General features: G+C 40.3%; 2 protein-coding genes across 2 annotated transcripts; one reads left to right on the top strand and one right to left on the bottom strand.

Moving 5' to 3' along the window:
• On the top strand, window positions 1–19,002 carry LOC148085462 (uncharacterized). The gene is made up of 4 exons (XM_087783677.1): window positions 1–1,317; window positions 9,153–9,985; window positions 14,306–14,417; window positions 18,811–19,002. Exons 1-2 carry the CDS (start codon window positions 292–294, stop codon window positions 9,897–9,899), a joined length of 1,773 nt encoding a protein of 590 aa, XP_087639803.1. The 5' UTR covers window positions 1–291; the 3' UTR covers window positions 9,900–9,985; window positions 14,306–14,417; window positions 18,811–19,002.
• Window positions 15,980–25,749, bottom strand: mydgf (myeloid-derived growth factor). Its single transcript, XM_087783678.1, has 6 exons — window positions 25,523–25,749; window positions 24,031–24,081; window positions 23,886–23,947; window positions 23,487–23,568; window positions 18,571–18,634; window positions 15,980–16,554 (listed from the first exon to the last, which is right to left on the bottom strand). The coding sequence occupies exons 1-6, from the start codon at window positions 25,682–25,684 to the stop codon at window positions 16,475–16,477; spliced, it is 501 nt and encodes a 166-aa protein (XP_087639804.1). The 5' UTR covers window positions 25,685–25,749; the 3' UTR covers window positions 15,980–16,474.
• Window positions 25,750–27,568: the final 1,819 nt, after the last annotated feature.

Below are 27,568 nucleotides of genomic sequence, written 5' to 3' on the forward strand. Positions count from 1 at the left end.
CAGTGGTAGCGGCGAAGGCACCGCCACGCCGGCGAAGAAAAGACGAAAGGGAACAGAGTGATGAATCCCAAAAACCTTCAGCAGGATGCAGGGGTGAGTTGGGCATGTGCGGATAAAAGTTTTGGAAACACCCGGAGAGGGAGGCTGCAGAGATTCCAGATTCACCGGCGAGAGTCTGGCGTTGATGGAAAAAAGTAGGAGGCGGTTCACGAGGAAAAGCTGCGTTCTCCTCCTGTTCCTTTTTTTTTTTTTTACTCCGCTCGGTGATGCTGCTGGACATCGTCCGTCACCATGTTCACTGACAGCAGAGCGCCCGGGGAGCACCGAGGCTTCAAGCCGCCACAGTTCATCCCGTGGCTGCGCAACACACTGAAGCCCCACCACGGCAGCGACCTGGGGCTCAACAACGGGGCTCACAAATCCAAGTCGTCGGAGCTCCCCAACAGCGTGACCCCGCCGGAGAAACCCAGGGGGATCGGCATCTTCTCCCTGCAGGGGAAGAAGCTGAAGAAGGCGGAGAGTCGTTGCAATGGCATCGGGATGTCGAGGATGCTGCCGGTGGTGCTCAGGGGGCATCACATTCTGCCGGGGGGTCTCGGGAAGCAGAGGGGGGGGAGCCCCGCGAAGGATACGGACCTGAACCCTGATCCGAAAAGGGAGGAGGTGGATACCAGCGCCGCGTCTAAACCCGGCAACCAGGCTTTAGAAAGGGACCCCGGCAACCACCTGAGCATCGTCCAGCATGACAGGAACACAATCAGGAAATACGGCCCACTGGTGCCGCCCCCTCCATCGCCACTTGGCGAGGAGACCGAGTGTAGTGCACCTGTTGTGGTGTGCATGGAGGACAGAAGGAGGAAAGTGTGGGACTACTCCAGTCACACTCTTCACCAAAGAGACCTGCATTCATCCAGCTGGTTGAGCCCGGACTCTCAGGGATTACTGGACCGGCAGCACCGGGTCAAGTCCAGCTTCAGCACCATCAGCCGGACCTCACACAGCCAAAGAGACTTGACGGTGCTAAGGGATCCGCCCGTGGAGGTTTTCAACGGCCCGCTGAGCGGAGTTCTGTTTTCCACGGAGGTTCACCAGAGAGGCCTGGGCTTCACCACGACCGTCCGGGGACCGAGAAAACCCAGACTCAGTTCACAGCACATCACGGCCCCAAACCAAACATGGAGCAAACCCAACACCGGCACTGAGAGACAAAAACCTGGGTGCGAGGTGAAAGTGGTGCGAGACCAGATCAAGAGGGTGATGGTTAATCTGGAGCAGGTTTTGACAGCACTGAGGAGTGTTCAGCAGGAAATGAAAGAGGTAAGATACATCTTTGTTCATTTTTCAATTGTACAAAGTTGTGTCTTATCCATCTCATTAATGGTGCGTCTCACCTTTTGGAAGAAAGTTCCTCCGTCCACCCACACACTCTTCATTCCTCTGCATACTGTCTGAAGAAATGAAAATCATTTGAACAAGATTCACATTTAAAAACAATCCGTCAATAGTAAGGACTGTTTTCGAAAATCCTAACCCATGTTCTGGCCTCAATCATAATTGTAACTCTAACCCTAAATCTAATCCCAACCCCTTTCTAATGTCAATCCTAGTTGTAACCCTGACTGTAATTCTAATCCTTACAATAATTATAATCCTAATCATGATCCTTATCCTGATTCTTACCCTTACTATAATCCAGATCCTAATCCTAATCATAACCCTAACCATAATATTAACCCTAACCCAATTCCTAATCCTAACTCTTGTTCTAGTGTCAAACCTCATTTTAACCTTGACTGTAATTCTAATCCTAACAATAATTCCAATCCTAATCATGATACTTATCCTGATTCTTACCCTTACCATAATTCAGATCCTAATTTTAATCCTAACCCTAATCTTAACCCTAATCCTAACTCTTGTTCTAGTGTCAATCCTAATTGTAGCCCTGACTGTAATTCTAAACCTAACAATAATTCAAATCCTAATCATGATCCTTATCCTGATTCTAATCCTAATCCTAATCCTAATCCTAATTCTAATTCTAATTCTAATTCTAATTCTAATTCTAATTCTAATCCTAATCCTAATCCTAACACTAACTCTAATCATAACCCTAACCCAAACCGTTTTCCTAATCCTAACTCCTGTTCTAGTGTCAATCCTAGTTGTAACCCTAACCTTATTTTTAATGTTAACCATAATTCTTATCCTTATTATAAATATAACCCTTGTTCTAGTCTTAAACCTAATTGTTAACCCTGACCCTAATGGTAATCCTAACCATAGTCGTAATTCTAATCCTGATCCTTCACATAATCCTTCACGTAATCCTAAATATAATCCTGATCCTAACCCTTGTTTTAGTTTTACAGTAATCGTTACCATAATTCTGATCCTAATTTAATCCTAAACCTTATTCTAAATTAAGACCCGGCCTTAATCCTAAAGCCTTTTTTTTCTTTTCTTCTAATCCCAACCTTAAACCCTAGTTTCAATTCTAATTCCAACCCTCGCTCTTACTACCCCTTCATTTAAATCCTCATTAATATTAGATAACCCTCTAAAATATGTAGAAGATTAAGATCATTAAGATGATTAAGCCCCGCCCCCCTCTGATCCATGCAGGCTAATTCAAAGGTTTGTTGGTTCGAGCTCCGAGATGATGTGTCGGCATGACATCAGTCGATACAGTTTCATCCTCTGTTCTCCCATCGCTGCCTCCTCGTGGACACGTTCTGCTGGCGGCGCAGCTGGAGAACGTCCGACGCTTTTCATAATCCATTTACGTCCCGGAGTCGCCTCCTCATTCAGACGAATAAAAAAAAAAGATCTCTGCGGTCACAGTTGAAGCCGATGACCCCCGTCATCCTGCAACGCTGGTAATCGAAACCCAGAAGTTCATATTTATTTCAAAAGCCTGGCTTTGGTTTTTCCGCCGCAGCCCCCATTCTTAAATAAGTAACGAAGGCTGAGCAGCGTGAAATCATTTCTACTACATTTAGTCGCGGCGTTTACGACATCAGTGAGCAAAACACAATCAAGAGACGGAGCTGGAGAAGGCGATAAGGTGCTAAATCTATTTAGGATAACTGCTGAGAAGAAGAATAACCCAGGGAAAGTGCAGAAGAAGCATTTTGTCTTGGTGCCAGGTAATCTTCGCACATCAGATTCTACTAATGCAGGAGGTGAGAGCTTGTGAAGTGTTGGCAGCAATTAGTCTCCAGTGAATTAGAAGATCATTCAACAGGAGCGTGAAGAAGTCGGGTTTTTAAAAACTTACATTATGACCCGAGAGTTCACGGGATTCACTTGTAACACGATGTGTTGAAGTTGAACTTTGACTAAAGAAGGGACAACTTTGAAGAACTACGAACCTGTTTTCATAGCAACAGACCATATTAATTTATTAATTTGAGTTCAAGAGGGGATTTGTTGGGACGGAATCAAGTCGGATTTTTACCTGGGAAAATTAAACCTAAACCAATAAGAAGCATCTTTAACTTTTACTTGAAGTCAGTTATCTCCATATTTACTTTCAGATCTATTCATGGTCAGGCTCCTCCTTACATCAGTGATCTGATCCAGCCTTACACCCCAGCTCGGGCTCTGAGGTCTGTGGATCAGAATCTACTGATGGTTCCTGAAGTTCCTAGTTCCTGAGTCTAGTGACTCTTTCAAGAAACATCTTAAGACATTCTTATTTGTTCAGGCTTTTCCTTGATTTTCTGTAACTCCTGTTGTGTTATCAGTTTTATCTTGATTGTTTAAGCGCTTTGTGACCCTGGTCTGGAAAAGCGCTATACAAATAAAAATTACTTACTTACTTACTTATTTATATTCTGGTTAGAAACTGACCACTGCAGACACAGAGGGAGGTTTAAACAAAGAGGAATTAGTTGATTTCTTCTTTATTTTTTTATGTTTTAGCCTAGAAACTGTTCTGTTCACTCCTAATAAACCTGTTGAAAAGTTTACCTGAGTAGAAGAAATTGTCTTTGAAATGTAATATTCATAACATTCCGGAGAGATCACGGCCAAGTCTTCTCACCAGTCGAGCCATTTTTAAATCCTTGAATTGATTTTTTTTTTTTTGCGGGTAAAAATAAGGACTAATATTTCTGCTTTACCAAACGTTTGAAATCAAAAGTTCACTGTCGCCGGACAATTGTCGCTCAAACAAGTTTAGGACGATGACAGATCATGAATGTTGTTGTTGTTTTCTTGAATATCTTGTTGAAATAAATGTCAGATACAAGTGAAGGTCGAAAATATAATCAAATTTACTTCATATGCATCAATAGTTATGACACTGTTCGGACCAATATTCCATGTTAGTCTCATGGTACACAGGAGTTACTCGTCGATTGATCACAATAAAAACAATCAATGAATGTATTTATTGTTTTCAACCTCACTAGAGATATTTTAAATTCGACTTGAGATAATTAACTTAGGTTATAAATAGTTTAAAGATTATGATATGAGATGTATAATTTTTGGAGAACAGTATAACCATTAAAAAAAATTGTAAATTGGGATTTAATTCATAATACAAGAGAATAAATATTGAGTAAGAGTCTTTATTTACACATAAGAATTAGATTTAATCATAATTAAATTAGATACAAATATTTCATGAATAAATACATGTGTATTAAATTACATTAAAAAAATATTAGAAATTAAGTTTAAGACAGAAATAAATGTACTAGAAAGGGGTCGCAAACCTTTTTAGAACCACAGACCCATTTAACGTTGGGGTTATATTCACGGACCTTCATATAAAAACATTTTTAACAATAGTTAACAGTTTATTTGTTGAGTAAACTTGACTGAAATAAGTATCTTGACGTGTAACTTCAGAGAAAATGACCTTTTTTTAAAAAAAAAAAACAAACACCTTTAACAGTAATAGTCTGCTTCTTTCTGTGCGGACCAGAAACAAATGATACACGGACAGGTACCAGTCCCCGGACCAGGGATTGGGGACCACTATTCTTTAAAAAACAAGTCGTCCAGATAGGAGCCATCATAGGGCCACACGTGGACATGTCGCTAACATCAAGCACCCCGAAAACAAACGTGCGACACGAGGACCTAAAGGGGTCAGAAAGCGAGTTTTTTAATAAACCCTCCAGAGAGTCGCAGCCTGAGTCGCGGGTCCTCGGCTCTTTTATCTCCAGTGATTCCTGACATTAACAAGCAGCCAAAGTCAGCAGCCGTGCGCGAGGCGAACTTCAAAGTGCCAGGCAGCGCCTCCACTAACGGGCCACAAAAAGCAGGTCATCCTTCCACATCAGCAGGATGTTGTTGAACACGGAGAACTAAACAATAACTCATCCCGTCCAGCAGGGGCCACGGATTTATCTGCGCTCGCCGAGCAGGTGGAGAGATCGGTCAAACATTTTCCCCAGTGTAATTTCCTCCAATCTCTCCATCCCACTCGGGTGTGTGTGTGTGTGTGTGTGTGTGTAGCACGGACACTAATGCCTTCCCGGTGCTGCATGCATTTAAATAAATGTGTGCTGATGTGAGCCGACTCTGACTCGCCACTAACGTGTTTAAGTACAATTTAAATCCCAATATTTTCTCATAATCTCGGAGAATATTGTGATGACAAGGATTTCACCGACGTTCTCGGTAATGAATATTGTGTCTTTTTGTCGTACGCTCATCTGGGTTCGCTTATCCTGAGAAGGTCAAACCCTCGGAATCTCCTGTGAAGCTGCAGAGCTCCGCTGGGATTAAAGTCACTGTAGAATCTCGACATGTGCAAATGACTTGGTGGATAAATGTGGTCGATGGAGGTGGAAGGGTGGAGGTTTGGATCCAGTTTTCTATGTTTCTATGTTCCACCTCCTAAGGACTTGTTGTATAAACAAAGCGCGGGCGATTACAGCTGGCTGGAGGGAGGGGTGAAGCCATTATTACCGTATTTTCCGGACTATACGTTTTTTTCATAGTTTGGCCAGGGGTGCGACTTATACTCAGGAGCGACTTATGTATGAAATTATTAACACATTATTACCGGTATATCATTTCACATGTTATTTTCACAATAAACCGCAAGAGGGCGCTGTAGGCCTGTGTTGATAATTTCGACGTAGAAGAGGAAGCGCCGCATCTTCTACCTCAGGAGTTAGCGGAGTTGTTTAAAAGTGACACCGAGGATGAAGATTTCATTGGATTTTAGTTATTTTGAGTTACACGGATGGTTTGGTAAACTTCTTAGCATGTTATTTATGCTATAGTTATCTGAATAACTCTTAATATGTTATGTTAACATACCAGGCATGTTCTCAGTTGTGTCGTGTAACGTAACATACCGTACAATTATTCAGCCTGTTGTTGCCTCTATTCTATTCTTATTTTAAATTGCCTTTCAAGATGACATGTCTGTTCTTGGTGTTGGATTTAATCAAATAAATTACCCCCAAAAATGCGACTTATACTCCAGTGCGACTTATAAATGTTTTTTCCTTCTTTATTATGCATTTTATGGCTGGTGCGACTTGTACTCCGGAGCGACTTATAGTCCGGAAAACACCGTATGTCATAATGGACTCCGCTCTCGTAACCTCTCGTTCGCCTAGATTTCAGACGGGGGAGAACTTTATAAAGTAATAAGTTGAAAACATGGTCATGATGAGAGACTTACTGCATCTTGGAGAGGAAGACTTCAATATTTAATTTGACAAAAAATGTATTTTAATTTTTAGAATTTACAGAGTGTTATGAGTAGGTTGACTAATAAAATGTCCTTTACATTAACGTGGAAAAATATATATATCTATAATTACATGTTCTATCATGTGTTAAAAGACATGTTAAAGTGTAACTGACGCTATAAAAAAAACAACAAATAAATCAATTTAAAATTGTGTTTTTTGATGTCCTATAATGTCCCTCAGAGTCATTAAGAGTAGAAATAAATATGGCTCTGGAAAAGATGAACCTCACAATGGAAGAAGTTTGATTTTCTTTAATACAGAACCAGAACATAACATCGAAAACTATTCCTCACTTCTGTGTCGTTCTTTTTTCTTCCGTGGCCTTAAATCTTACTTTCAAATGCAGCTTTTGCTAGGAGTGTTGCCTTTTATCTCGCTTCAATTATTTTGTTTGATGTTGCAAACGTGTCCACATCAGAAAGAATGTATTTTATTGCAGACGACTCGGCATCTTAATGAATCGACACAGAACCTGGGAGACGTTGTGTAGATGTTCCTGGAGATGATTGTTTCCTGTTTGGTTCAATAAGGTGGTACACTTCAAATATTACATTCTCAGGTTCAATTCCTGAAGAGATTAGTTTTTATTTGTTGTCTTCACACACACAGGGAAGGATGGGAGGCTGTGATCTGAGATGATGGAAGATCTAAGAGATGGTACCGGTTCTAAGGCAAACCTTGTAAAAAAGAACCTTAAGAACATCAAAGGCAGGAGAGTCTTGAGTTGGAGTTGGAGAAGTCCGACGGTGTAGGTCAGACCTCCTGATGATGGATGGAGGGGAAGTGAAGGATGAACCAGTGAATGGAATCAGGGATTTTAAAATGACTTTACACAGACCAGGACATTGTTGATGTCATGCTGGATTCATGGGTGGACTCTGATGGAAGGCGTGAGTCATGAGGTTCTTAAATCATCCGTCGGTCGAGGCAGGAAGAGGAGACGGAAGAAGAAGAAAAAGACGCTGAATCTGTTTGTTCAAGCAGATCGTTTCGGTTCTTGAAGATTCAAGTCACACGCGTGTGGTCGAGGTAACGTCAGGATTATCCCAGATTACAGATTCTCTACAACCTGCAGATCCTTGATTTATTTTATATCCACAAGTATGTGCTCTGTTTGTTTTATGTCCAACACGTCGCAGACTGTTTGGACTTGAAGTTGTTTTTCTTTAGCGTGAGAGTTTCTTGTCCATTGATTTCTTATGTTATCTTATTATCTTTAAGGCTCAGCATTAATTCATACAGATTAATGGTTGTTGTTTGAAGACAGTTGCTGTTCTGTTGAAGAAGAAAAAAAAAAGAAGGTTTTGATGGATTCGTTCTTGACTTAAAAACACAGAACTCAACCAATTCACCGAAAAGACACGAAGACAACACAACTGGGAACGTTAACTGATGTTGATAAGATCAGGCAAGACTACTTAACGTTTAAGTGAAAGCATAATTCAGCCGATATATATATTGTTTTTTTTTAATTATTGTTAGTCAAAACATCTCATAAAAGTCTGATTGTTTCTGCAATAATGAATATAATCTGAATTGTTCATCCAGTTAGATCCTGTTTCAAAGTTTGAAAACATTACATCATCAGAAACTCTGAGATTCTTAATCTTTTCAAAGTTATTTCCACTTAATTCATTTCCGAGACTCTTGTGTTTGTCTCGGTGTTGTCTTGACCTTTTAAGCATATATTTCATTGAGTATTGTTTTCATCGTTTAAGCGCTTCGTGACCCTGGTCTGGAAAAACACTCTATGAATACTAATGACTTACTTTACTTACTTAAGGTTCTGATGAAACGTCTTCAGCACAGTTTCAACTTAGACTTGTAAGTTTAATTGAAGTCGATTGAAATGATGTTTGGTAGATATCGCTGTATTTTTCACAACTTAATTGCAAAACTTTATAAAAAAGTAAAGCAGGTACGACCCTGCGAAACAATCATTGAATCATTAAAGTTGTTTTCGTTTGATTGAGTGTATCGTATAAATAATCATGAACGAGAGCTCATGCAATGCACAGTATTTTTCTTTTTTTTTTATTATAATAATAACTTCTTCATTATTTTCTTGTTTTTTTTTCATCTGACTGTAAAGATTGTTGTTGTTTTGTCTATTTTGCAAATACCAACAGTCGTGCTTCAATCATTTGATCCTGAACGTTCTGTAGCCGAAGAGTCGAACCAGTTCAGTCCAACTGACGCTCAAACACTAAAATTGTCTGGTCAGTGATTTCGAAAACGTGGCTGTAAATTATTTCCGCTTCGCCTCCACATGCGGCCGATACCATCTTCAATTTCCAAAAGACAATTCCAGTTTGCGCGTCGCTCCGCTCGGTAATCATGAAAAAAAAACAAAAGGATTTGAAGGTTGACCTGAATACGTGACGTCGGCTCCATGTTCAGCTGTTTCTTTGCGTCTTCCAGGTGGTCCAGCAGATCGACGACCTCACCGCCTCCATCGACGTGCCCGAGGAGGAGCGGGCGTGGCCGGGCGGCGGCGACAGCAGCTCGGGCGAGGAGACGGCGTGCCCCCGAGGGCCCGAACCGAGACCCGCGACCGCCCTCAGGAGACGTGACTTCACCCGGAACCTTTCTCCGCCCCGCGCCCTGGCCTGTCCCTCCGGACTGTCCCTGGACCGGAGTCAGGGTCTTCGCTTCACCTGTCGTGTCGGGGGGTCGCCCAGAATGGGGAGAACGCTCCCGCACCCCTCGAAATTGAAAAATCCACCTCAAGAGTCCACCCAAAGAAGCCTCCCCGTGCGGCCCCCCACGCCGGGACTTTCCCCCCTGACGGTGAACCTCCATTCCCGGCCTCACTCCCCCGAGGCGTCGCCCTCCATCGTCCTGAGCCCGTCCTCCCCTCCGAGACCTCCTCCACCCCCCACCCTCACCCCGTCTGTCATCGTAGAGACCCCCCAAGACTCCCCCAGAGGTCCATCCACCAGCTGCCCGCCCACACACGCCGCACAAACCTTGGACCGGCAAAGACGATCCCGCTCGGCGGGGCCGGCCCAGAGACCGCCCCCCACCCCGCAGGACGCCAAAAAAGCGCCGCCTGGCCGCAGAGGTCGGAGACCCCCGCCGTACCCGCACCACCGGCTCTCCGACAAGGAGCCCCGTAAGGCTCCCCCGTACCCCGAGAAGAGAAGACTTCTCTCGACCACAGTGTGAGGACGTGGTGGTCCCGAGAGAAGGAACGTCTCGGAGGAAACCGGCCACGAGCGTGAGGAGGACCCTCGTCGTAGACGGAACCAACGGTGAGTACGACTGCCGGCGAGAGGGTCTGGGTCGATGGTACCGAAGTGTGGGATCTCAGTCGAGCAGGAATTATGCAGGGAAGAGGTTTAGCTTAAGGAGAAGATCATCGTCGTGGAGCTTCAGCTTCTGCTCGAGAGTGAACACAGAGCAGCTCTTATGTAGGCCCGGCTGCAGGAAAGTGAGCAGCTTTGACCCGACACGTCAAGAGAGGCGGGGGGTCGGTTGGTGGGCGGGGGGGCAGCTGGCCACTCGTCGGATCCTTCACCGGGCCCCTGGTGTTTCAGAAATCCTATCTACTCCGCCGCCTCTGGTCCGAGCGACCCGGTCACAATCTCCATCTGTTCCTTTTCCAAATGTCAAGAGATGCAGCGCGAGAGACGCTCGGTAAATTGATGCCGGAGCTCAGCCGAGGGAAGTCACTGCTGGTCTCCAGCGGGGTTTGAACCTGTGTGACACGTGACGTACATGAAAGACTACATTTACATTATATTTACACTTCAGTGCGGCGCCTCGATCTGGACCCGTCACCGCGTTTATCATCGTGTAGTAAGACTATGAATCTGATCACGACGACTCACTGACAATTTTATGCTGTACTTTTTAAAGAATATTATCATCTAAATGTTACTTCTTAAAGATCTTTATTTCGTCATTTATCTTTGCTTTAGTTCTGCTATTTATTCAAAATTAATTTGTAACTTTAAGTCTGAGACAAAATCAAAAAACAGATACATTTTTTTTATGAAGGATTCATTATTAACTTTATTCATTATTTAATTTAATTACTTTATTATTTACTTAAATTTACTCCACATTTTAACCTCCAACACAAAGGTCATGTGATCACCATGTGTATCTGTTTGCTAACAAAATACTGAACTAGCAGTAAAAGCAGATAAACTTATTTCTTTTGGGTTTTTTTTAGGGTAATATTGATAAAAAGGAAGGGCTGACGTTTAAGGGTTGGTTGTCACTCTCTGTGGTGAAGCACAAGCTTCGATTCTTCCTCTCTCACAAAGTTCTGAAGTGTTACTGCCACCTACTGTCTCATTGAGGTAATTGCTATCAACGCTATTACAAAGTAATATCAAAGTATACACATAAAGTAAATGTAGAACTTTAAAATGTGTGAGAATGAATCGCGAGGGGTGTAAATGAGTGTGTGTAGTTTACATCAGGATACTACGTTAGAACATTATTTCACAATAATAATACTATTTACAGGCTGCACGGTGCTGTGGGTTTACTCCGGGCACTCTGGTTTCCTCCCACAGTCCAAAAACATACAGAGGTTGATTGAGAACTTGGGGAAATTGTCCGTAGATATGAGCGTGTGTGTGAATGGTTGTGTGTCTCTGTGTGTCGTGCGAAAGACCGGCATCCTGTCCAGGGTGTCCCCCGCCTCTCACCCGAAGAAACTGGGATAGACTCCATCCCCGCCACGATCCCCAATAAGGTAGAAAAATGGATGGTTGTCACTCTCTGTGGTGAAGCGGAAGCTTTGATTCTTCCTCGCTTGTGTTGCTGAACAAAGTTCTGAAGTGTTACTGCCACCTGCTGTCTCACTGAGCACATTACTATCAACGCGACTTAAACTGATGTCAAGAATACAGGTAAATGCATGTAGAAAAATAATACGAGTTGGATGGATGGATGGATGGATGAATGGATGGATGGATGGATGGATGGATGGATGGATGGATGGATGGATGGATGGATGGATGGATGGATGGATGGATGGATGGATGGATGGATGGATGGATAACGAATTGCAAGTGGTGTACATGTTTACGTGTGTCTAGTTTACATAGAATTTTAAATATTATTCTTAAACAATCAAAACAATATTCAATTGTTATAAATATTATACCTTTGTAATATTTAAGGATTGACCATAATTAGCTGAATCTACTGTATTGGAATATCAGGATTCTAACCAAAGCCAGTTTGATTCAAATAGTTATTCATAAAGATATATATATATATATCTCTATATATATATCTGATAAAGTGAGTTCAATAAATTAGAATTGGTCAATAATACCTCCCAAAAAACCTTTATATCAGAAAGTATTTTTACCAAAGTAGTTTTCATCAACAAATACCTTAAAAAAGTTTTATAGTAATACTTCTGTCAATAGTTCATCTTGATATCACGTGACGTCGTGCAAACCTGGACCAGTGAAAGTGACCTTGAGTGGGTTAATCTGCCCGTAAACATCTGCACCGACGGCAGATGTGATGTGTTTAACGTGCGAGCGATCCTGGGAGAAATTTCCTGTTCGCTTCGGACTCATCGCTCGCCGGGGAGTCCGTCCGCCCCGATGGGAGAGAGTGGGAGGTTCTGGGCGTTTACATGATGTGCTTGTTCAAAGTGCTGCTGCTCCATCAAACATTTAGCTTTAGGTTCCTCAGCCATGTTCCACCAAAGCTCTTCTGCAAGATTAACCAGTTTCCTTCCTGGCTTAACATAACAGCAGTAAATCCCTGGACTATATATCTCTATAAGCCCCAAAGATCAACATCATATACGTCCCCCATACGTAGCGCTGGATTAAAGAGGATCCTCCCAGCAAAGATCTCTGGAACTCAAGATAAAACAATGGAGGGGATTTATCTGGTGAAACATTTATCCGCCTGGAGAACCTTGTTGATGGAAGGTTTAAGAGAAGAAAGGTTGACCTGACGAGTGTTGCTGGACGACATCAGGGTTTTGAAAACCAACCGCTGGGATTTCTGATGGTCTCTTGTACGGCTCGACTGACGCAACGCTGTCACGACGTTCTTGAAGCCGTGAAATACTTGCTCTGTGTTTTCATCACTGCAGGAGGTTCAGTCGCATCAAACCAGTTCAGTAAAATAAAAGAACATTTTTTCAAGTATGACTTTTATTACATGAGAAGAAACATGATGAAATGGAAATATTACATCATTAAAGGTAACAAAAAACAGTAGGTTACTACTCCTGCAATGCATGCTGGGACAACCAATTATAGTGAATCAAACCTGATTAAACCTCGGATTTTTGAAGTACTTTAATTGAGGTCTGACCAAATATTTGATTGTCAATCACAATTATAACTACAAACGATAAGTTATATTTGTGGGCCATCCATCCATCATCTATCCCTCCATCCATCCATCTATTAATCCATCTATCTGTCTATCACTTCCTCCATCCATCCATCTATCACTTAATCTATCCATCCATCTATCACTTCATCTATCCATCCATCCATCTATCACTTCATATATCCATTATTCATCTATCACTTTATCCATCCATCACTTCATCTATCCATTATCCATCACTTCATCCATCCATCCATCCATCCATCACTTCATCTATCCATTATCCATCACTTCATCCATCCATCCATCCATCTATCACTTCATCTATCCATTATCCATGCATCTATCAATCAGTCTATCATCCATATCCATCCATCATCCATCTCTCCATGTATGAATCTATCTATCCATCCATCCATCAATCCAACATTCATCCACATCCATCCATCTATCACTTCATATATCCATTATTCATCTATCACTTTATCCATCCATCACTTCATCCATCCATCCATCCATCTATCACTTCATCTATCCATTATCCATCACTTTACCCATCCATCCATCCATCTATCAATCCAACATTCATCATCAGGGTGTCTCTCGCCTCTTTACCCTCAGCAGAGATTAGCTCCAGACCTCCTATGACATAAGATAAATATGTGTAATTTATGGAAAGATTTATTCACTAACATAGCAATAAAGTAGTTGGACTGTTAACAACCTGTAAAACGTGTAATTATGTGATAGTTCTTGAAGTCTTTACTTGCAGTTCTGACGAACCCAAAGGTTGAATGAATATTCATTTCAATATTTTTCTCAGGTTAAGATCAAGTTTTGAACAGTCAGAACCAGGAGCACAGATTACATCTGCAAAGATCCGTCCGTGGCTGAAAAAGATTGAATCTGAGTTTGTATGAAGTCGAAACTCGGCAGTAAAGTCACCGATTTTTCACAGAAATGTCACGCACACACACACACACACTCACAAACAAAAAAGCATGTCAGCCTCAGCCTGACAGCGTCGGGAATATTTAATGCCTCTTCACACGCCGTCCAATCTCTGCTCGTTTCATGCTCTTCTTTTAACGAGGCTGTGGGAGGTTCAATCAGATTATGACTGACACAACAAGATGGAATTCTCGGCGACGGTTTCTTGAGCGAGTCACCCACGACAAATCATTACCTCGCGATCGACGGCTCTTTATAATGAAAACAATCTAACAACCTGCTTTTTTTTTTTAAAGATTTGGCACTCGGACGACCTCACTTCCTGTTGGGGCCTCAGAGGGAAACAAGCCCCGCCCCCTCCTGTATCCCCTCGACCCAGAGAGTGACCCTCACGCCCCGACAAACAAGGTACGAGTCGCAGATCAAGAGTTGCTTCTGGGTTTATTTGAGGGAGATGGATGTGTGGAACAGGAGACGAACCTTAAAATGCCTCAACAAATGATGTCGAAGCAGATTTCAGGCCTCGGCTCCGACAAGGGCAGGACGGCGGCGCGGCGGTTAGTTTTTCTACCTCAAAATAAGAGGGTTCAAATCCCACTGGGAGTGTTCTCTGTGGAGTTTGCATATTCGCTGTGCTTGTCTTGGGGTTTTCTCTGAGGTTCTGCGGCGTCGACCACAGACCAGAAACATGTGAGAGAACTTGACTAGGTTTTTAAATGCTCCGACAGTTCAGACGGACAAATGTCACTCATTATTTTCAGTGTTTTTCTTCGAGCTCAATTTACAAATCGTTCTCCCACCCGCGGTTTCGATAAACAAGATAATCAGCATCTGCTGCACTAAGTGGCTCTCGTTTTCTCCTTATACACTTTTTAAAGTCCAGTTCTTGTCAGTTCCGGAAGTCGTCTCTTCGTAAAGGCATCTCCGTCATCAAATGCAGTCTGAGACGCTGACTCGTGTGACGCCACTTTTTCCATCGGTTAAAAATAAAACGGTTTTGCCAGCTTTTATCCAGGAAAAACATCCGATTTATGAATTACTTTTCTTACACCTTTTACACATCCAGCTATCGTTTTCTTAAATTTGCTGATTGGTCTTTATTTTCTTTAAGAAAAACTTTTAGGGACAAATGTTTACCATCTCGCATGCAGCTTGTGTGAGTATTTAATTAATAAACACAATGTTGAAAACAAAAAACTAAGAGCTTATCAAAGAATGAATTAAATAGAAGTAACAAATTAAACAAGTAGCAGTCAGCATGATTTATAATTATTAGTTTAACTTAAAGAAAAAAAAAAAGCTAAATTAATTCAATAATATTCTAGAGGTTCTGCCTCTTAACCCAGGATCAGATGCAGACACAGCATGTCGACTCTTTCATAATAAAGATAATCCGCTGGTCGACTATTTTCCATGCAGGTTGAAATAAATAAAGGCTTAAAACTTCTTTTTTTTCCATCCTTCGCTCAGTCCTGTGACCACTCGTTCCCAGGTCTTCTGTAAGAGGAACCTTTCGTCTCAGTTCTCCATCACAGACTGTGACTGTTGCTTCTCCATCACACCTCTGGATAGAGACACTCGACTGCCATCCCACTTCTGACACCATTTGTAACGGCGCTTGGAGAACATCATTTCAAAATCATCAGACCTGGACACAGTATAACCCGAACATCAGAATACTAAAGATGCCAAGAGTTGAATGAAATGTCTAGTTTTGTCTACAGAATAAGCTTCATTTCAAAAGCTCATTAGTTTAAATCGCGTCACATTATCTTCATATGCAGATCTGTGTGTGTGTCTGACTTGGTGTGAACTTGGTCGACCACCGAAGCTCAACATCTTGAATCCAAACTGTCGCCGATGGAAAAACCCACCCCCGAGGTGTCGATGTCGACTCGAGATTCATTAAAAATCGCGCCCATGTGCTGACGCTAAATCCTCTTCTGAAGCCAGCACAGAGTCAACAAGCGTTCTCGGGGAAAGATCAATCAGAAGAATCATTTATTTAGAAAATGGGATGAAGTCGCTGCGAACAGCGTGAGCTCCAGGAAAGAATAATTGTTTGAGTGATGACACCGAGGATTACTCACTTTCATGTGGATTAAAGGAGATAGATAAGCCCCACACCGCTCTAAATATGCCATCTACACCCGACCCCCCCCCCACCCACATCGACCCTCCATACATCCTCGGCCCCGTATGGATTATTCTGTTAATTTGCCGGGCGGCTCGGGAAGGTCTTTTCTCTGCTGGAAGAATTTCAGTCCCAGTTAATGTCTTCTGTTGCCAAAGTAGCAAATTCCCAGATGAACTTTTAATGTTCACAACTCAGAGTTTATGTAATGAGCTGACATTTAAAGTGTTCCCAGGACACATCCCCGTCATTATCCTACTTAAATGTTTGCCTGTCGCCCCGGGAGCCGAACTCTCCCGACTCCGTCCTTCATCGGGAGTCGCCCGGACGGTTACAGCTCGTCGTGGCGCGTCCGCCCGATGGCCGTCAGCTTGGAGAGTTGAGCGTTGAACTTGCCGTCCTTGTGTGTGACTGCAGGTGGAAGAGGAGAGTCAGACATTTGTAAAATGGCAGGAGATAAATCTGCAGAGTCGGCAGTTTTTCCCACTAATTCCGGCTTCAAAGTTAATATCGGCGGAGACAAAAATCGACTCTACCTTCTGGTGATGAATATAAAAAAGGGATTTGTGACTTAAATTCTTATAAAAACCACGGTGTGTGTGAGGCTGCCAAATGTTCCTGGCTCACTTTACTCTCTTTCATTCTCAACATCCAGCCTTGATGGAGAACGATTAGCATTTCTATTATCTTTAATAGAACGGCGGCGCGATCGCCTCACAGCAAGAAGGTTGTCGGTTTTCGATTCCAGGTCAGGAGGGAGCAAACTTGTGACCTTTCTTGGAGTTTATAGCTTGCATGGGTTTACTCCGGGCACTCCGCTTTCCTCCCACAGTCCAGAAACAAACAGAAGTAGATTGGGAACTCGGGGAAATTGTCCATAGGTTTGAGTGTGTGTGTGAATGGTTGTGTGTCTTTGTGTGTCCTGCGACAGAATGGCGTCCTGTCCAGGGTGTCCCCCGCCTCTTGCCCATAGAATCTGCGATAGACTCCAGCCCCCCCCTGCGACCCCTATAAGGTAATGAGCAGCAAAGAATGATACAATGCTAGCAACTTGCTAACTAGATCACAGTTAATAAAGTCTATCCATCTAAAAGTCACAAACAACACAAGTGCGACAGTATCTGTCCCAGCACGAGACACATTGATATTATGACCCAGTTAAGTCGTTACTCATGGTGCCTATTGCTTCATATCCAACACTAATAAGCCATAACATTATGACCATCAGTTCTAACATTTCATTTTATTTTATCTTCAAGCAGGTGTACATGTGGACCACTGTCCACTGCCAAAGTCATTTTCAAGTGACATGCAGGCTTGAATGCAGTAACCTGTAATACACTATATTATGAGTAGAGGTGTAAGAAAATAAGTAAAAAAATTTACTTTAATATTGCGGGTTTTTTTCTTTTAAAAATACCGCTTTGATATATTAAATGGCAATTTCGATGACAAATATATACTTTTTTGTGCTTTTAAATAATATTTATTTTTTACCATAGTTTCTTTTTGTTCTTGTATGGTTATACATCAATTAAGGGTGTAGAAAATACAACAATTTGCTATATACAATCAACACGCAAATATTCACCACCTTTGTTCATTTTTGTGTTGAAACCAAACTAGATGGTAGTAGACATTACGTCCTCAGCAGCCAACAATGAAATCTTGGTGATGACTGAGGATGAGAGGATACATTTGGTATGTATGATAATTTGGTTTCAAAACAAAAGAAAGGGGTTATGACTTCATCAAGAGTCATGTGGTCTGTAAATTATGCAACACAAGAGTCAAGTACTTGACAATACTACAAATATATCGTATCGTTGCCCCTGTATCGTGATTTGTACCGTATTGCTGGATTTTTGCAAAAACGCATCCCTTATTATGTGTCCTTCTAAGAGCAGCATTATCTTAATTTAGACACCTGTCCCACACGTGAAGACAAACGACGACAACATCTATATTTTTGGTCGTCACCATCTCAGAGTGATCAGTGCAAACATCCAGACCACTGTGTAAAGTCATTATGCGACGCGTCACACTAATGTCCAATTTGTTCATCGTCACTCCTTCACGGGCGCCACTCCCGTGTGTCCCTGGTGTCCTCATAAATCATAACAGGAAGTCTCCCCCAGGTGGTGTCATGTGTGAGTGTGAGGCGGCGTCTGGGTTCTAAGCCTCCTGGAGACGGTAGGCAGTCAGAGCACATCGTCGTCCAGAGCGAGCTGTTGTCAAACGACGCTAATCAGTGTGGAAGTGAAGCCCCCGGGGGGGGGGGGGGTATGTGCAGAAACTGAACAAGAAAAATGTCTAATGCTTCGGGGACAAAATAATAAAAAGCCACTCACAGCTGCTATAGAGAGCAGCAGGGAGTGAGTGAGTGAGAGAAGGAGAATGACTAAAGAGTGCAGGAGTGACACTCACCTGTGGAGTCTCCCACAGTAAACTCCTCAGGCTTCAGAGGGACGTCCCTCTGTCCTGTCTGCGACTGTCGGAGGAGAGAGAGAGAGAGAGAGAGTGAGACAAACAAACAACCGTTGAGGATGTGGGAGAAGGTCAAAGAGATAAAGTTGTGGGCGTGTTTTGTTGGTATCTTTGTCATTTCATTTAGCAACCTTTTTTTTTTTATTTTCCCCCTTCCCTGTATCTCTCTCTCGCTCGCAGGTCGCAGCGCGGCCGCTGCAGGAATCACTCGCTAATGACGGCGTGTCAGGCCTGTCCTTGCTGGGGGACGCAGAGACATTTGCCTTCGCTGCCGTGACAACCGCATCCCAGGCACCAGCGAGTGACTCCACTCACTTAAGAGCTCTCACATCAACCTTCCGGGAGACAGAAATAAAGTTTTCACATTTCCTTGATTGCATTGTCTTTTTGTTCACTTGCCCATTTTGCTGAAATGAACGGTGGCACATGACAGGTTTCCATGGCGACAAAGTACCGGTCAAGGAGATGAGAAGAAAAGGAAGAAAATTGCAAGTGGAGGTGTTTTTATTCTCCTCAAAATCAGTAGAGAAAAAACTTCTCTCTCTTAGGAAACTCCTCAACTTTTTGTGTTGTTGTAAAGCCTCGATTTAACTTTTCCCAGGATCCGACGTCGACGTTAATCACGATCGACTGAGCAATTTTCAGCGGCAGGTTCCTCAGAACAACTATAATGACGGGCTACTTCACTAAACCCTGCTAGATCAAGGACGCCTTTCAGACAAGAGCAGCATTTATATTCACAGACATCTCCGCTCTGCAAATTATTTGGTAAATGAATGTCTGAATCGCGAACCAGCTGACAGGAGAGCCAGCTGCTCAGAGACAAGAGTCTGAAGCAGGTTCAGTAAAGAGCAATTTGATCACGTCGTGATGCTAAAACCTCTGACATATTTAAGTTTTCTTTTCTCATCTTAAACGCACTAAATAACCCGACCTAAGTCAATGTACCCATAATAATATCCTGAACAAAATAGTTGATAATATAAGATAAGCCTGATATTTGACACAAATACCATTCAATTACAAATTGTATATCCTTTATCGATCGATTTAAAACTGTTAAAAAGATATACATATTTAATATTTTATTTCTAAAGAATAGAATATGAATAAAATGTTTAAAAAACGTGTATGAAATTATGAGTTCAAAGGCACCACAAAACATTTTAATATCCACTAAAATCTAGATTCAGGTCGCATGTATAAACGCCCCCAGCATTTGAATAAAATGTCTTTGGCTATTTTTATTATAGCTTTTCTTTTTTTAGCTTTTTGATATTCAAATTACTGTTTAAAGCCATATCTATTGAAGATGTTTTTAGATGAACTGGGATTATAGCAGGAAAATAACTTATGTTTTGACATATATTTTCTATCATATTCAATAAAAAAGACCAAAACATATGATATAAATTACATAATATCTTTTGTACCATAATATAAAAAAGCAGAAACTGCACATAACAAGGTTTCTATATTTGGAATGTAATGTCAACAGCAGACAACCTTCAGTTACGCAACACTTCTCTACAGTCTGACAGTGACATCCAGACCTGAGGGAAATATTATTAAAAGGTATATTTTGAAGTATTCATTCAAACAAAAAAGAAAAGACGATCCTCGGCAATGAGAATTAATTGTGTACTTCAGATACATTCGTCAGATTTGATCTCTAGGCCACCTAGTGTACAACAAAGGCAAGTACAGAATCACATACTGCACGTGAAATGCGTGTGTTGGGTTTTGAAAATGCATTAAAAAATGTAATTCTTTCCACCATTTTATAATTCTTCTGAATGAAAAGGAATGAACACATTCTAAATGGGGGGGGGGGGTCTCAAGTTTAGAACACTGTATGAAATAATAATGAAATAACCTTTAAAACTCACAGTGACCTTATTATGTAGGAACATGTTGAGAACAATATACCTGGATAAGCTGTAGACAAGGTATTTTCTCTTTATTCAAAAAATAAAAGTGTTTTTTTTTCCCCAGACCTTATTGCTGCTGTAAACGCCTACACCATATGAGGTTTTAAACCTGACATTTGAGCCTGTTGTTCTTAGCAGAAAACTTGATTTTGATAAAAAATAAAACAAATTTCATAGTTGAACCAAAACGGCTTTTTATTCAGAAAAAAAAGCATAAATAGTCCATAACTTTAAATAATTTAATAAACATTATATAACGACATCTTGTCAGTTAAATATACTTATCTTTCTAGGCTTTATGTCCTTGAGCACACTCGACTATAAGTTCAACTTTTATACTTTTTAAGATGTTGATGATCTAGTTGATCTAGTTTAGTTGAATTTCCATCCAGTGTTGTTGTTATTTGTTGACCTCGAATCAGATAATCTTGGCAGCTCAGAAGAGTAACCACAGCAACAGGCTCCTCTCCATGCACTGCAGAACGGAATGTTTTAAGACATACTTTGTGCCATAAGATGCTACAATAGAACTTACCCTCGTGCTTGACATGCACTTTTTACTTTTTGTCTGCAACTTTTTAATTATTTATTTATGTTTGATTATATGTTTGCATGTATTTATTGTATCTATTTATTTATTCGATTGTGTTCATGCATTTATTTTGATTGTTTTTACATGTATTTATGGATGTTTGTATGGTTGGATGTGATATTGCTGCTGGACAATTTAATTTCTCCTCTGGGGAACAATAAAGTATCCATCCATCCATCCATCCATCCATCCATCCATCCATCTATATCTGAGGCTCGACTCCAGCTTCAATACAAGTGTGAATCATCTCACAACGTAATATATAAAAGTAAAAGTAATATTTGTAGAGCGCTTTTCTGGACCAGGGTCACGTCTATGGCTTATTGGAGCTTTTAATCAGTAGCTAATCAGGTTTCAGACTTTCAATCTTATTATCAAAACCTGCTCCACTCCATTTTAAAACTTCTTGCACTACAAGCAAAATTACATTACATTATTTTTCCCACCATTACATTAGCGTGACTGCTACTCTTATCCTAATCACTTCACGGGCCTCTTGCTTGGCTACTTATATATATATTTATTTGTAACCAGCCATGCACAGCATTTATTCGGGAGATTAACGGCAACAATCGTCGGACGAAGCGACAGAATCCTAACATAAGAAGTGAAGTCTGCTCCCCTGGTGTATTTAAACAGTAGAGTTTGTTTAAGTGCACAACATAAAATATACAGTTCTCAATGTAAACCAGTTTTTCCCCAGACAAACAAAGGTATGATGCATCAAACTGAGCCTGCAGGTCAGAAACGTCCCGACAGCTACACGGCAGCGTCTTTGTTCGCTGCTGGTTATGCAAAACTGCTCATCATCTGTGAGTTTCACTTTGATTTTCGGGGACATTTATGCAGACTCGCCTTAAAAAAACTTGAAAATGTATTCAGCGTTTGGGAGAAGCTTTCATCTCGGTGCGCACAGAAAAGCACGAAGCATCTGCGAGGGATATCAAGGGAGCAAACACACAACGGTTTGTCTTTGTTAGGCACTAAAGTCCTGCGAGCTTTTCTGCTGTCCGACACCGACTCAGCTCCCACTCATCACGCAACAGGAGAAAGAGCTGAGGAGCCCAAACACGTTTGCCCTCGCACTTTTCAAACATAGTTACAGAGAAACAACACTTCTTATTATAATAGCTAATGTCACTTTAGGTCTCTTGTTTGCAAACCTCAGCTAATGGAAGTTAAGCAACTAAGTAAGTAATTTTTATTTGTATAGCGCTTTTCCAGACCACGGTCACAAAGCACCTAAACAATCAAAACAATATTCAATAAAGTATATACTTTAAAGGGCAAGATAAAACTGATAAGCAAGTATTTTTGCCACAGCACGATGCAGCTTTAAGCTAAGCCACCAATGAGTGATTTCATAAAATGATGGCGACCATGTCAACAATATGCAGTTCAGAGACTCCTGTTGGGAAGCTGTAATAAAAGTAATAATTCCTTGCTTAGATTAAAAACTCTAAAAGCCTAGAGTAGGCGTCTTAAACGGCATCAGAGAAAGACTGGATCAGAGGAGTTGATGCGTGAGATTTTAATCTCAGAGTCATTTGCATCACGAAGGATTTATTTTTTTAATAATGTTCTTAAGTGCTTATACTTCATCATCTCTGGAAAACACCTGGTTGCCAAGTAATTCAGAGAGATGCCTCGTGCCTGTAAAATACTCTTACAGCTAAACCAGGGGTAACCAATTCATTTTTAAAGCCCACATTACACCGACATAAGCCAGTGGAAACATGGAATAAGAAAAAGCCATCGTTTGGAAAACACAGAATTAACGACAGAAGAATAAAAATGTTATTCATGAGGATATGAACAAGCGTAATTATGCCTTGACACTGAGGGTTTTTTTTTCCCTTTTCATTTGAATTCACGCTTCATTAAAACAAAAATAATTACGGTCATGCATTTAAATAAGATTTACCTACTCAGTGAAAAGTTGGAGGGAAATTATATTTGGAGTTGAATTATTAATGAATAATAATAAAAAAAATAATAGTGACTCTGAACTCATCAGATCTGCATAATTACAGTCAAAGAATATGATGTAAGGTCTGTTCAATATTGCAAGGCATTGTGGGGGAACGGCTTAGAAGTACCAATAAAAAGGCAGATATTGGGAGGTACACACATCTTTGTAGAACAAAAACACATTAGTAATTGTTTTGGCCTTGTGTTAGGCAGAAAATAAAGATAATTATTATACTTTACAGTTTTATATAGCATTGTGTCATGTAAGAAAACATGATTTATTAAAGGTTCATTTGAAAGCAGGCTCTGCAAACATATATTTGCTGTTCTTTTTTAAATCCAAATGAGTCTTTCATACTCACATAAGCGTTGGCATATTCAAGTTTGGTTCCTTTGAGCTCTACTTTGAACTGATTGAAGTACAAGTAGGATTTTCCCTGAGGCCTGAGAGGAAGAGAAAAAAAAAAAAGTCGGTGACAAATATGGTACACAAACAACTCAACAAGGTTGGACACGGACACAGATTCATTTCAGCTGTCGTCCGCCCTGTCGTGATGGGATGAATTAAAACAGACGGGGGACAGAAACAGATGGCTGTGATTTATACTCCTGACACACTGGTTGAAAGGGTCACTGAGCTGGAAGCTGAGCGGAGTGTGTCGTTTGTGTCGTTTGTGTGTGTGTGTCTGTGTGTGTCTGTGTGTGTCTGTGTGTGTCTGTGTGTGTCTGTGTGTTTCTGTGTGTGTCTGTGTGTGTCTCACCTCCAGACGGAGCATGAAAACAGCCTGTCATCATCGCTGAGGCCGACGCTCATCAGCCATTGCTGTTTGGCACAGGTGTAGAGAGACGTTAGCACACAAATGTCACACATAAGAAAGTGTAGAAAGTGTAGAGCCGCACACGGACCTCATTGGTTCCTCCTTGAGACGCATACGTGAAGGAGCACTCGTACTCCCGCTGTGAAGACATTACAGTTACAACAACAGGAAGAGGAACCTCAGTTTCTACTGACAAATTGTAGTATTTTAATCCAAATTAAACAGTGGTGACAGATGACAAACACCCTTAAACATCTGGCAGGCCTGTTGAGTATTAACAAGGATTTAAACGGGATGTTTTAAGTAATTAAATTATTTCTCTGTTCATCGGAAGTAAATCCTGTAGGACATGTGGACGCAGCACTTGCTTAGAGCAGCCACTTGCCGGAAATAAAATAAAAATAAAAGATTATGTTGGAACTACAGATTCTATCGTTCTTTGTCTGTTTTAAGGAGGTTTTTGAGACAATTTTTTCTGGTATTAAACATGTAGCCTCTCAGTAAGAAGCAGGGACAGGTACCATCTGTACTATCTTACTGTAGGACAATCTAAAAGGTAAAATTAATCTAAAAAGAAATGGAATAAGTATTTATTTTAAACTTTTACGTTTTCATTTTTCTCCCCATAAAGCACAAGAAAATGCAATTTTGTATATATAATAATAATATATAAAGGAAAGGGAGTAACTTAACAAAGGTATAAACTGTCCCACAAATGTCAAATAAGAATAATAAATAAAAGCTTGATCATAGTGAAATGAAGTGTCTTTACACACATGTGTCCAATACAAACAAATGATACATCTTACATTGATATTTTGTAAGATTAAAATGTAAATGACTAACAAACTCTCTAGTTAGATTAAAAAACGATAATATCTAATATATATATCTAAAGTCACGTTGGTGTACGGTAAACATACGATGTTTGGAAACAAAATGAAGTGTATCTTATGTGCAAAATAGAAGTTGCGGGGGTTTCATAAAGCATTTAAAATAATATAGCATAATAAGTAAAAATGCACAAATGAGGCGTTAATGACAAATTCAGAATTCTTAAACATGATTTATATAGTATATACTATACTATAATATACTACACTGTAACCACACAGGTATTATTATTATTATCATTATTATTAGTTGTAGTATTAGATAGATAGAACTCTATTGATCCCTCAGGAGGTCTCCTTCCGGAAATGGTTTATTGTTAAATTTGTATTATTGGGTTATTTATATTTTAAAATAGATATTATGGAAATATTCAAACTATTTTATAATAAAGATAATTATACGCGAAATTACAGAGCTAACGCGTTGAAACATTACTAGTAATTCATCGTGTAAAAAAAAAAAAAATTCAATTAAAAAAAGTAAATAGAAACAGACGCAGCAGTGTGTAAGAGCCAATGAATGGCGTCCCTGTGGCAACAACGTAGCAGTCGCTGATTGGTTCTGACGTCATCAAATATTTCCATCGAGTTGTAGTTTTTTGTAGCGACAATAAACCTTAATTCCGATACACGTTCTACTGACCGATACTGTCTAAAATAACACCGTGAAGGAGACTCTCGACTTACGATACTCTCGGAGAACGAGTGCACGACTCCGCCTGGTTTCACATTAAACTCCACAGTTTTGCTCTCATCCGAAGAAGCAGAAACCGGTACCAGAACCGACACCGTCCCCAAAGCGAGCACAGCTGACAGAAACATGGCAACAGACTGGGTTGGTCCCTTCATCTCGTCCTTATTATGCTCGGTTCCGATCTTTGGTCGGACCGATCACAGAACGCACTCGCTTTGGAGACGTCACTGTCGACTGCTGATGACGTCACTTAGATGCAACCTTTTCTTTTATATAAAAATAAAATAAACAATAAATGTATGGCAATATAAAACAAATAGTCAAAATCATCTATTTTTGAGTGGAATTTTAAGCTAGGCAAAAATGTTGATCATTAACCTCGCATTGAATTTACTCAATTACCTTGTTACGATTTACTGGATATACGTTTTAGTCGTTTTTATTTAATTAAAATGTATTACAGTCACAGGTGATATATAAAGGTATTTTTAAGTTAGAAAAACTATTAATTTTAATTTTAAATACAATTGTTTGGATCTTTTATACTTACGTCAACTTCGACCTATATTTGTTCTACAAAAAATAATTAACTTAGATATAAGAAAGTGGAATAACAACAACAAACGTTATTAGTGATAATTTGGGATTCATTGTATCATGAATTCAACTTTTGTGCATGACCTCTAGATGTCGCGCTTATCACACGCAATATCAGTGTTAAAACCATAGTCATTAATTATTATTATTATATAATTAACATTCATGCATTCATAATATGTTACAATAAAGCATTTATTTTGCTATTTAACAACACAAATGATTGTTAAAACATGGCAGCTTCATGAGTACACATGGATATATGGACATTGTTCTCTTCATTTGTTCCAAAAGTCAATGTTTGAATTGTGTCCTCAGAATTTAGAAAGTAAAAAAGTAATGTTTTGAGATGAATATACTTATTTAGTAGTACATGTTTGACATATAAGTGATACTTTTGACATGTTTCTCTGGGCCCCTTATCGCATTTTACGTGCAGACAAAAAAAGAACATGTTCTTGATTTCTACATGTATGTGTGATTTTACCAGTTTACTTACATGTCTATGAAGCATTTGGTGTCTCTGTTCAGGGAAACCTCCCAAAAACACAGAACATGGACCTGAAACTAACAACACCTTTTGGTAACTTGAAGACACAGACTGCAGTGTCATCATTTGCACAGGTTCGTCTTATCTTCTTCCTCATTTGAGCATCTGTACCACTAGTTTGGTCATCTTTGATGATACAATGTGACATTGTGACAATGTGACATAGATTGGGTCAGGAAAACAAGGAATGTAAGAATATAAAAAAGCTGAGCAGTCAAATAGTACAACCTGATCATGGTTATATCTATTAAAGTATTACTGTAAAAAAAATACATATATGTCATTACTCATTAGTTGTTCAATTCTTTATTTAAAACATCTTAATTAAATGTGAATTATTTGATCACTTTTGTAATGTATTTACTTTAAGATTTGATGTTTTTGACATTTCTTACTACTTAACATTATTTCTATAGTTTATTTAGGTATTTAAGTTTAATTCAGTTAAATTATTTTCCCCAAAAACTCATTTAGAATGGTTTATTCATTCCTATTTATTCAGTCAAAGCATATAAAGTGGCCCCTTGGGAAACATAAATACCCATCCCTTGTACACAAACAGTAATGGATTTCTTTAGACGTTCTACCCTTGACACGAGGGCACAAAACAAAACCTTCCAGAGCATCTTTCTATTTTGTTTTCTTCATCCAAAAATAACAATGACCGGATAAGCAACATCCTCTTTGTTCATCTTTGGCTTATTCATCAATGCTACATTGTAAAAGAAAATGTCAACATTCTATTTATTTATTCATGATATTTACAGGACAAGTAAGTAAGTAAACAAACCGTCAGAAAAAATGGCAGCATGAGGGTAAATCTCTTTAATATTGAGGCTTCAACTTCTTTGTTTCAATGATGTGTAGCTGTTGAGTACACGGTAATACACTC

Source organism: Callionymus lyra, chromosome 2 (genome assembly GCF_982586985.1).
Source record: "Callionymus lyra chromosome 2, fCalLyr1.hap1.1, whole genome shotgun sequence".
Classification (NCBI taxonomy): domain Eukaryota; kingdom Metazoa; phylum Chordata; class Actinopteri; order Syngnathiformes; family Callionymidae; genus Callionymus; species Callionymus lyra.